The 11,609-nt window shown below is 43.3% G+C and overlaps 1 protein-coding gene across 1 annotated transcript; it reads right to left on the reverse strand.

Moving 5' to 3' along the window:
- Window positions 1-717: 717 nt before the first annotated feature.
- On the reverse strand, window positions 718-11,203 carry LOC110002608 (protein FAM163B). The gene is made up of 3 exons (XM_020658242.2): window positions 10,582-11,203; window positions 6,230-6,345; window positions 718-5,298 (listed from the first exon to the last, which is right to left on the reverse strand). Exons 2-3 carry the CDS (start codon window positions 6,320-6,322, stop codon window positions 4,852-4,854), a joined length of 540 nt encoding a protein of 179 aa, XP_020513898.1. The 5' UTR covers window positions 6,323-6,345; window positions 10,582-11,203; the 3' UTR covers window positions 718-4,851.
- Between the last annotated feature and the right edge of the window lie 406 nt (window positions 11,204-11,609).

Raw genomic sequence — 11,609 nt, forward strand, 5'->3', positions numbered from 1 at the left:
GAAGTGTAAAATCCTGCAGTTCCTGGAGTGTCCACTAGAGGCTGGCTGCAGAAGCACAGGAAGTCACATACACACCCATTCTAAAAAGCCTGTTTTTACAGCAGAGATGAACATGTTTACAGCCTGGTTCAAAAAACCAAATAGGTGTGATTAGCTCATGTCTGGATGGACACACACTGTACGGGGGGTGAATGTTTTGATGACTCATCAGTTTTGATTTGATGAAGGATAAGAGTTATTCACAATAAGGCGTGTAGCTGACCTGATTGACAGGTGGGCGCGGTGTAACGGTTTGTCAGGAGGTTTAAAACCCGCCTCAGCTCCAGCTCTCAGCCTGTCGTTAGCGTTTCCATGGCGTCTGCTGCCTCCTGTATTAACAGATGGCTGACGTCACTTAGGCTTCATCCATTAATGTTTACAGTCTATTGTCACATTTGTCCTGAACAGTATGTATGGGTTCAGTATAGTGATTTAAGAAGTCGAATATAATGTTGAGACTCCAGGAAATCAAACTCAGATGCTTTTTTAATAAAGACATCAGCTGAATGTGTTCCGTTCTCTGGTGACCTCTGCTCCCTTCACCCTGAGGCTTCTTTGGATCTAAACAAGTCGACTCGTCCACTTTAATGAGGGTCAAAACTCATGCAGCAGTTCCCTCCCGCTGCTCTGCTGCCCCCCCCCCCATAATGCATCACTCAGATGACAAACAGTTTAGCATCTTTTTTTATTTACACTGTAAATAAAGTCACTTTCACATGACAGAGCAGCTGCAGTAGATGCAGGTTTGCAGCTGACGCCCCCTGCTGGTCAGTGGGATGGCAGCAAATCCTCTCATGTACTGAAGTGCAGAATATTAAAAACACATCTTCTGATAAAGCAGAGAAGAAACAAACACAACAAACAGAGTCTGCCTTCGGATTATTAAAAGATTCTGCTGATGATGGAAGACACTCTTTGATTAGTGGTTTTACACTTGACCTCCGGATCTTCCCGAGAACACTGTGAATGGATTCATGTCTGATGCGACTTCAAGGCTGCTAAAAACAAACCGTCGCTTCATTCAAAAAGCATCTTTTATAAGATAAACAAAATAAAACGACACAGGAGGTTGCAGAAGAGTTAACCCTGCATTCATGTGGCGTTGTAATCAATGACAGAATCATCAGCGATAAGAAGATTTCACATGAACATGACTGCAAGTTGTTGCATTCAGATGATATGTTACATCTTTCTGCATGAAATGCAAAGGAAAGGAGCATAGATGCTTCCTCTCTGTGTGCAGCATGTTCGATAATAGTGTGAAAAAACAAAATACATTTCCCTTCATTTTTTTTTCAACACAAGATAATCTTTCACACTTGCAGAAATCCTCAAAACTCCTGATATTTCCCGAAGGAGCTGTATGTGTGAACGCAAACAGACACATGTTTCTCTCTTCACCCGGAGTTTCTCCTCCAGCCTCTTCATATTTATTCTGCAGAAAGTCAGAGTGAACTGATGTGAGAACACAGCAGGATATAATCAGGAGAATTGGGCCTTAAAGAGACAGTAGCTGAAATGAAGTGCTTCAGGCAGAGGCTGAAATGAGAGATTTTACTGACACCAGTATCAGATAAATAAGGAGGTTAATGAACTACACATCGCACAACGCTACTGAACAGGTGTCCCAGGTGACATCACTAATGGTGAGAGTGAGAGTGTTCATTTTTAAAGGAAAACTCTTGAGCTCCCAGAGTCGACCTGTTTCAAACGTTAATTTAATCGAACACTCGTCTGCTGCATAGTTTTTTCTTAAATGCTGGATTCTTCATATTGCTTTTAAAGTCTTCATACATCTCGTGGTCTACGTGCAGCACAGCGTCTATCTACAGGAAGATCTGTTCCAGGATTCACAGTCAAGTCATCATTGAATGCTTCAGAAAAGCCCTTTACACACAACACTCACAAACGGACAGAATCAGCAGCTGCTCGGAGTTCATATCGAATAAACAAAGAAACACAAAACTGTGCTGACAAATCTACAGCAGTGAACACGAACACGAGCTCCACGTTACGGCTGCACACGGAGCTCGCACTGATTTCTTTTACTCTTTAAACAACAATAACAAAGTTATCACTACACCTTTATTTTGAAAAAATGCTTTAATTTCTGTCCAAATGAAGATGGAACTATGTAAATATACAGAGAAGCCTTTAACTCACTTTATCAGATTAGAGCCGTTTAGAAGTGATTTTTTTTTTCTTTTCCAGTTGAATATAAAAAAAAGGAGGTCGGTGCTCTCAGAGAAGGACTTAAGACAAGAACAAGAAATTTAATTCAGTTGATACCTTCTTCAAGACAAGCACCAGAAAAAATACTGGAGCACAAGAATCACTAAAGGAACCAAAGTTTGAGTTCAGTGATTCGTGTGCTCCAGTATTGTTTCTACTTCCTGTCTTGAAGAAGGTATCCACGATTATTAAAAAAAAAAATTGTGCCCCTGATTATGTTATTTCCCTCCTTAATTAGGCCTGGTTTCCTGGCAACCTTTTGACGCAATGTGCCTTTTCCTTTACATGACAACGTTTTAGATGACTGGTCTCAGAGTACCAACTTTGAAAAGATCGCTCTGTCTCCACCGCCGTGTAGACTGACCATTCGAAGTTTCTCTGTAATAAGTGAATGAGTAGCTGGACTACAACAACAATGGCCGACTCCTGAGTTCTGTTTCCAGTCATCATTTTCTTGAAGCTTACTAACTTTGTTGGATCAGTTGGAGTAGAAACCACCTCATCGTCCGTACACACAAACGTAATGTAACCCTAACCCAGAAGGCAGAGGATGTGCACATAAAGTGATGTTTCACATCGCCAACTAGTGGTCAGGCAGGTACACTGCAGATCCATTTTCAAGGCGGTTGTTATCAGAAAGTTGTCGTCTAAAGGCAGAGCTTTCATGAAAACCAAAAACAAAAACAGCTTTCATTCTCCACCTTTAAACCTGCCAGGTTCAGAGAACATTAGTTTTTGATTCACTAAAAGTTGTTTCAGGTCTTGTCCACACGTGAACGGGTATTTTTGAAAATGTGTTTTTTTCTCTGCATTTTGACCTTCCGTACACACGGTCACTGAAAAAGTAAGGTGTGTGTCTTTAGCTTCATTTCTTCTTTAAAACTCTCTTCATTTTAAGATTTAGGGTTAAATGTGACTCTATATTTTTTACTTGTAAACAAACCCCATAAAAAGACCAAAACCAAGATCGTGTCAGTCTCTCTAAACGTCCCTGCGTCTTGTCGTTGTTTCTCAGCCCCAAGCCCATTACTTCATACTGAAGATATAAAACTCATACAGTAAATAAAGGGGGGGAAATTAGCACATATGGTACTTTACAGCAGCTGGACGGTTGTCATGGTTTTCAGGTAAATAAAAACTACAGTATGGGAGCATGCTAACAAAGAAACTCATGCAGTGCAGCACTGAGTGTTGGTGTGTTTGGAGGTCTGAGTAATGAAAAGATTCAAGGACCCAAATCAAGTAGATGTAGGGCGACTAAAAACAGCAGTAAGAAGAAAGGTCCACACACTTGTCTTGACCCAGTGGTCTTCATCAGTTGATAACTATCACCTTTCACCTATAAAATGTGCGGTGGAACATCAGCTCACACTACGACAAATTGCTTACGACACTGGCCCGAAGCTCATGATTTATGAGCTCACACTGAACGAGTGTTATCAGGATGGAGCATTCACATTAATTGACCTGAATTCGTACAGTTTAGGCCCGAGTTATTCTGGACAAGGCCAATGCTCTTCGTTTCAGGACAGGCAGCTCCTCATCATCACTCAGTGGTTTCCTCTGACTTGCACAGATACAAGCCGAGGCGTGACAACCACAAGTCCTACACACACTGCTGTGAGGACACACTCCTGCAGCTTATTCTGAACGACATCAGAAGGATACTTGATTTCAACAACCAACCGTTGGCTCAGGTTTGTGTCCGCACACTTTACAGCTCACGCCTTCCCTGCTGCATCTCACATATGGCTTGTTTATTACTTGTGTCATCAAACCTCTGCAGCTCTTCCGGGATGCTCCAGCTTCCCTGATCTTCATATTACAACACTCATCTGGTTTCTCTACGTGGTGGCTTCTCAAATCTGATTTTAGACCAATAGCTCAGGCCCAGATTACATCAAGGATATGCACAACAACAACGCTCAGCTACTGCCAATAGCCATTTGTTGTATTAAATCATTAGCTAAATGTTGAAGACATTTCAATGTGCATACAGAATTGTTAAGGGATACATTCAGTGTTGGTTTTGGTCAACACATGGGATTTGTCAACAATAACACAAGACTGATCATGTGAGACAAACTCACAGCTTGTTTAAAATGTTAGCAGCAGCTAATTTAGCCTCATGATGACCATCCAGGCTTTTTACCTCCATTTCTGACTCACCTGTGGCGCAATCACAAAAAAAATGTGTGTTCAATTTACCAGCAAAGCTCAAAGGATCTTGGTTACACTTTTATACACATATATATTGATTAGCAGCTTAACTAGATAAACAACAAAGACGCTATTTCTCTAAACACGAACAAACACACATCTTGGTTACAAAATGTCAAAACTGTTCATCAGACACTGAACAGAAGTGCATTCAGCTGCTAGACGTCCAATATGCTGCCAGGAGAAGTGTTTCCATCAGACAGAAGCCCTCGGTGTTGTAGCATGTCAGTAGCTGTTGCGCTGCACCCAAAGCACAACAGCTACTGACATGTAAATGTGTGTGTTTGCAGACAGAATGGAGTCAGTGCGGTTTGAATAAATCAGCGTTCGCTCCAGGTGCTGCCTCCACTCTGTCTGCTCCTAGACGTCGGTGCTGACGCTGTGTGTGACCACCTCCCGCATGGTGACGGAGCGGATGAGATTTAACTTCTGGTAGAAGCTAGCCAGGTCAATGGGTAGTTCCAGGTCCTCCTGCTGCACAGTCCTGTAGCTTATCCTGCGCCCGCCGTTGCACAGCCTCTCAGGGTGCTGCAGGTAGAAGGGCAGTGTGCAGCGAGCGCAGGACGGGCAGAAGGCATGTGAGCGTTGGCACCTGCGGGGCGGAGGTGTGGGGGAGTAGCTGGTAGGCCCGTTGGCCTCAGTGAGGAAAGTGGGAGTGTACGGCTCTGGTTCCTCATGAAAGATGTGTTCCGGCGTCGGAGGCGAAGGGGGAGCGGGCAGAGCCAGGGGGCGGGATGGCGACATGCTGGTGAGCTCTGGTTCCTCCTCTTCCCCCTTCTCAGACTCCTCCCTCTTACAGCAGTAATACTGAAGACGACAAACACAACAACAGATAAAGAACAGTCAGAGCTGTTGTCAGAGGGAAGGAGAAAGGGTAGATTTTATGACACCAAGTAACAGCAGCCACATCTGTGTTTATACCTGCCTTCTTAAAGACAAATAATCTTGTCCTGAATAAGCTAACTGGCCCAACGAGTCTGTTGTTGGTTTGTTTGAGCATCAAAATTTCTAGCATCAAGATTCAAATGAAAAAAAGACTTCAAATATTTCACTTCATGTCTACTGAATCTAGAGTATATGAAAGTTTCACACATGAGCACATGTCTCTCCTCTGTACATCTCCCTCCTCTGACTCCCAGTTACTGCTCGCATCAAATTTAAAACTCTGCTGCTCGCTGACAAAACAGCAACAAAGACGTCTCTGATCCAGGTCTACACTCCCCCCCCCCCCCCACTACGCTCTGCCAATGAAAGGCGTCTGATCCAACCTTCACAACAGGGTCCTAAGTCTCTGACTAGACTCTTCTCCTCTGTCGCCCCCCGGTGGTGGAATTAACTTCCAAACTCCATTCAATATGAGAGTCCCTCTGCACCTTTAAGAAAAAGCTAAAGACCCAGCTCTTTATGAACACATACAACCTTCATGATGATGATGGTATTTAAGATGGTTTTGATGCTGTGCTCTACCTCTGGTCACTTCCTGTCAGCACCTGTGTGTCCAATCAGACTAAAATCTGTTTGTTTTTCACTTCCTGATGTTGTTTCCTCCTCTCTAGATCTTTGCTTGTGTTACTCTCTAATGTGCCGCTTTGGATAAAAGCATCTGATTAATGAGCCACACTTGTGTTTTATACAGTCACAATTAAAATGTTTTACTCTAGATGTTCACATCTTTAAGTTAAAATGTGTTATTATCTGTTAAACACTGAATGTTTGGTGAAGAGTCAGAAAGTCTTACCTGTAACCTACATAAACACAGTACAGCAACGATGGTCAGTAAGATGACTGTAGCCAGAATTCCTCCTGCGATGACCACTGTCCCGGCTGACATTCGAACTCCTCTCCATCAACAACCTGCAGGGAGGACGAAGAGGAGGAGGACAAGAAGAAGCGGAGAAAAGAGGAAGAGGAGGAGAAGAGATGGAAGGGAAATAGAGCAAGAAGGAGGAGGATGAGACAGAGTTTGGAGACGGGGAGAGGGAGAGGAGGAGAAAGACATGGGTTGGTAGAGGAATGAAGCAGCAAGGAGGGATTAAATAAGGAAGGAGGTCAAGAGAGGGGAAGATGATGTGGAGGAGAGGGTATCGTGACAGAGACGAGAGAGGAGGAAGAGGAAGGAAAAAGGGAGAAACAAGGTGGAGAAAGAAATTAGGAGCAAAAGAGATGAGAAATGGAGAAAAAAGGAAAATGGAAGGCAGTGAAGAGTGTGCAGAGAGAAAGAAAAGAAAAGAAAAGGAGAGAAAGATGGAGATAAAAAGAGCAGAATAAGGAAAAGGTCAAACCAGAAGGGTGAGGAAATGAGATCGTGAGAGGAGGAGGAGGAGGATAGAAAAGTGATAATGATGTTAAAATGTTTAGACTTCACTGAAACGCTACCAGAGCCACCAGAGCAACCTGACAGCTAAACAATCTGACAGCAGACAGAGCGCTAACCAAGCTAATAGAGGGCCCACAAACTTTCAACCACAGCAGTGGCTCAAAATGTGCAAAATATGCAATGACAGTAGGAAACCCCCCTTAGCGGGCCCCACAGCACTCACTGTCGTTGCGCTGCTACACTTAAATAAAATAACTTTAGCTAGCATTGCATCATGGCGTTTCTTCTTTGAGGTTTAACATTTTCAGAATCCAGTTTAAAGTTCTTGTTGTGTTTAGAGCCTAGATTGGTCGAGCTCCTGCTTACATCACTGAGCTGCTGAGGCCTTATAACACCAGCAGGTCCCTGAGGTCCTCCGACCAGCGTCCTGCACAAGACTTCAAACTAAAGGAGACTGTGCCTTTGAGCACTGACACTTTGGAACTGTCTTCCTCCAGAACTGAGAGCCCTGAACTCAGTGGACTTTTTATCATCTTCAAAAAGCAGCATGATTTTGGAAGTAGCATTCCCTCACTGCTCCTCAGAGTCCCCCTTGGAGGGGACCCTGCAAATTTGTGCATATGACAAATTAATGAAACCTTTATTGGCCCTAAGGGAATTTTACTTACAAAGAAACATATACATACACATAAAATCACATTAAAGCATCACATGATTACATGAGGGAGTTTCAGTAGCCAGTTAAATAAAGTGCAGAGTGCCGGGTTCATCCAGTATAATCAGAGCTGATTCAGCAGCTACACACTCTGTGGTACAAAGGATGTGACAACTCAGTTAGTCCTAATCCAGGGCAGAGAGAAGTGTTGCCAACTTGTCGACTTTCTCGCTAAATTTGGCAACTTTTCCAAATCCTCTTGGCAACTTTTTGTCAAAAGCTACTGGCGACAAATCCAGACTTTTTCTGGTGTTATTGGAGACTTTCTGGTGTTTTGGAGACTCTGACGTGAAAGCATGTATCGCTCTGCAGTTACCATCCTCAACGAGCAGCGGGTGCTGTCGTGAGCCACCCCCCCATCTCAAAGCACTCACAGGCTGTCAGTCTAGCCTCGTGCAACAGTCCCAGCTGTACATGCAAATAATGCAAATTAGGAATGACGTCATTTAGCGACCTCTAGTGACTTTTAGGACAGCCAATATCTTCTGTCCTCACTGAGGAGTTGGCAACAGTGAGAGAGAGGGTCTGCTGTGATCTTTTTGGATAAATTCAGTGTGTACCGGTCTGTCAGGTTAGACATTTGCTTCCCAGTTATCTTGCTGCCTAGTTTAACCTTGTCCAGTTTGTTCTTATTGTGACAACAGACTCAAGAAGGAGATATTATTTAGAGCAAAATGTGACACAAGGTTCTTTTTTAGTTGGATTTTTTCTGCATGTGAGAAAGAGCAACTCTCCTTTGAAACTGCATCAGCAGGAGAGGCAGATTTTTATATTCACTTTCACTTCATGTTTTATGCAACAAATCTGGTCCCAAAGCAGAAATCTGTTTTCATTCACAAATAAAAAGAAAAAACAAATCTCTACAAAGAGGTTTGTCGACCTTTTATTTGACCACAGATGGAAGTGTAATCAGAGTAGGCAGTCTGAAATCACTCGTCCACAGGGCAAGACTCTGAATTTAAAACATGAAATACTAATATTCAGCCGCCCCTCATGTTTTATAAAATATCAAGAACTGGGGCAAATGAGCACGCATGAAGAGTGAGTCACACGAGGAGAGATCATGGTCATCGTCAGCTCCTCTCATCGACTTCCTGCGTGACGATGGTCAGCAGGAGCGTGTCGAGGCGTGCGGCTGTAACACGCCATACACGGTAAAAAATAACCGAGGACCGACTCAGACTCTGCTGAGGAGAGGTCCACAGGTAGATTTGACTCTCAAGCTCAGTGTTGACCCCTGACTTGCCTCACTGAAGTAGATCGTAACAGTTCTACTTCCAGCCTGAGCCCACCGTTTGGGTTTGCTCTTTTTAATACGGCTTTGTATGGCGGCATCTTCACCGTGGGCGACTGAAAATGGACACCTGCAGTGTGTGCAAAACGCAGCATATTCATTGGCTGGTACTTTTCAAAGGAAGCCGTTTGGGAGCTCTTTGGAAAACGCTGACTTCCTGTTAGCATGATAAGCTAGGCTAGCTGAGCAACAGCTGCAACTTCAAGATTGACTGACACATGTCGAGACAAATCAGTGTTGAGCTTTGCCTCGTGGTGCATTAGTGATGTTTTTCTATTGGTTAATACAGCCGTAGCCTTGACAATGACATTGATTGACATGTTAGCATGGTGTATTGTTTTTGTTGGTCAAAACTGTGACATCTGAGTGATTTATAGATATGTGAGGTGACTCGGGACATGGAGCTTGTGGACTTATGGCAACAACACGCTCATTGTTGCTAGGTTAGGAAAGTTAACTTTTGCTCTCCTGACTAAGCTGTTGCTGTATGTCCCGCCCCTTCCTGATTCTGATTGGTCGGTGAGGGAGAAGTGACATTGATGAGCTTCGTGTTGTCCCGAAAGTGAACTGTGTTCGGTGTGAGTGCAGCGACTAAAAGCAGCTGATGGCTAGAGTATTTTAACGCTCAGGATGCTAAGCGCAAAAAAAGTTAAACTAAATAAAACAGTTTCCATGGCAACAGAACCCTGGGCATCAGCATCCCTGAAGCTGGAGAGAGACGTTTACGCCCACACAGACAGTCAGCATCACACACACAAATCACCACACACAGACACACACTCAAAGGTCAGAGACCAGCGTGCCGCCTATCGTCCCATTCATCACTTAACACAAAAAAACAACCAGAACACTGCACACGAGCAGCATCGCTCCCTATTGTCCTCTCTTTGCATGGTGTGAGATTTAAATGTCAAACAGCATTTAAATCTTCACCTGGTCACATTTTTATTCTGAGTTTACAGAATCACTGCACAGTCGTCTGTTTGCTTTCTTTACAGGGTTATGACAGTGTGGAGAAGACTTTACATCACCACACTGCAAAATCAAATGTTCATACACTTTGAATGAAAAGTTCAAATTCAAAGAAATGAAACGTTCATGTTCATGTTCAAAAGATTCTTAGGGACTCGGTGAAGAGTCTCCACAAAGTAGAAAATATTTTTTTTCATTTTACATTTAAGGACAGTCAGCTGAACTTGCAGAAGGTAGCCCTGCAGAAAATCAATTCAAGCTTTTAAGCAGGAAGAGCTTAACAGTATGATGTTTCAAAATAAAAGTCTGATCATCTGTCTGCAGACTGTAGATCATGTTTACACTGGAGCTTTTACGCCTTTCTGTTTCAGGTTTCAGGGATGTTTAAAAATCACATGTCCAAACCATTTCTATCAATGAACTAACCCAGATGAATATTTTGCACGCAGGTGAACATGATTTGAACAAATTTGGCAGAAAAGGTTGAGACCGAGGCTTGATTTTTGTGCGTAAAAGCCATGGAGACGGAAGAAAAACTGCCTACACAACGAAACAAAGATTCGTTTTTATTCAATACCGGAGTAATTATTAAGTAGAACTTACTGAGATTAATCTTAATATATATTTCTGCTTAGCAAGTTCGGTTTAGGTTGATTTGGTGATGTCAAAGAGCGCAGAGTTCCCATCGCAAAAGCGTCAGAATCCGAGACTTTGAGTTTCACTCACTTTGGCTTTTCATACACAGACACTCGCAGACACAGACACATTCATGTACACATCTGATAATCTTACCCATCACATCAGTATTTGGATCGTCCCATGGCGTCCCTTGCGGCACCTGCAGCAGCTCGGGACGCCCAGGTCTGCGGGCAGGAGAGACGGGAAGGAGGTGTCGAGTTTCAGCCTGCTGGAAATGTGTTACCAAACATAAAACTCTGCTGAGCTCTGACCGCAACGAGTTTACATCCACACACACGTCCGACCTGTGAGACAAAGGAGCAGAGATCTGTGCGCGCCAGAGAGCGGAGCCTCTTCACAGCCTGCGCGTCTCTCCGCAGCTGGAGACGTTTGAAATGCAGCAGCGAAACGAAGACTTCATGAGAAGCAGTACAGCTCGTTATTCATGCTCCAGTTCATAAATGTGGAGCTGTCCTTTGTCGAACAAGATGCAGGTTTTTGGGGGGTAAATTTCCAACTCAATAGAATCCAAATGTTCTGAAAGTCTTCCTCTGATGTCTTCAGTCCAAACAAAACGAGAATCAGCGGATCCAAACACACACACGCGCACGCGAGGCGACCGTAGCAGAATACGTTTTTTGAAAAATGATCATTAATTGGCGTGTGTATGTTGTGCTCACAGGATCCGGTCTCGTCCTCTCTGTGTTGCTGTCAGTGGGATGCTGCCCTGACTGGATGCGAGCATGCGTCATAGCAGAGCGCTCTTCAGAGAATACCTGAAGGGTGCATCCAGGTCTTAGTAAATCCGGTCCCCGTAGAGAGCTGCGTAAAGTATAGCTCCATGTGATGGAGCCAGAAACGAGACATTCTTAAAGCAGAAACTTTGGGATAATATTCGAGGATTAAATTCTCTTTTTGAATTGTTTGCTTGGATTTAAAAATGTATTGCATTATATCTGTCACTGTCTAAATCACACTTTATGATATCTGATTGATGTTTTAAAGCTTGATGCATCAATCAAGTATCATCACATACAGACTTTTATTAATCGGCACTTATCGTTATAAATAAATCAATGCAGGACACTTTAATTAGTTAGTTTGTGTTGGGAGAAATATTAAGAAATACAGTATTATTATCT

The sequence above is a fragment of the Labrus bergylta genome, chromosome 2, assembly GCF_963930695.1.
Source record: "Labrus bergylta chromosome 2, fLabBer1.1, whole genome shotgun sequence".
In the NCBI taxonomy this organism is placed as follows: Eukaryota; Metazoa; Chordata; class Actinopteri; order Labriformes; family Labridae; genus Labrus; species Labrus bergylta.

What these genes read in the sequence shown, in the direction of transcription:
- LOC110002608 (XM_020658242.2), bottom strand. Translation starts at nt 6,322, where the DNA reads ATGTCAGCCGGGACAGTGGTCATCGCAGGAGGAATTCTGGCTACAGTC. An exon ending in TGTGTTTATGTAGGTTACAG is followed by an intron (nt 5,299 to 6,229) that starts GTAAGACTTTCT and finishes TGTCGTCTTCAG; the next exon opens with TATTACTGCTGTAAGAGGGA.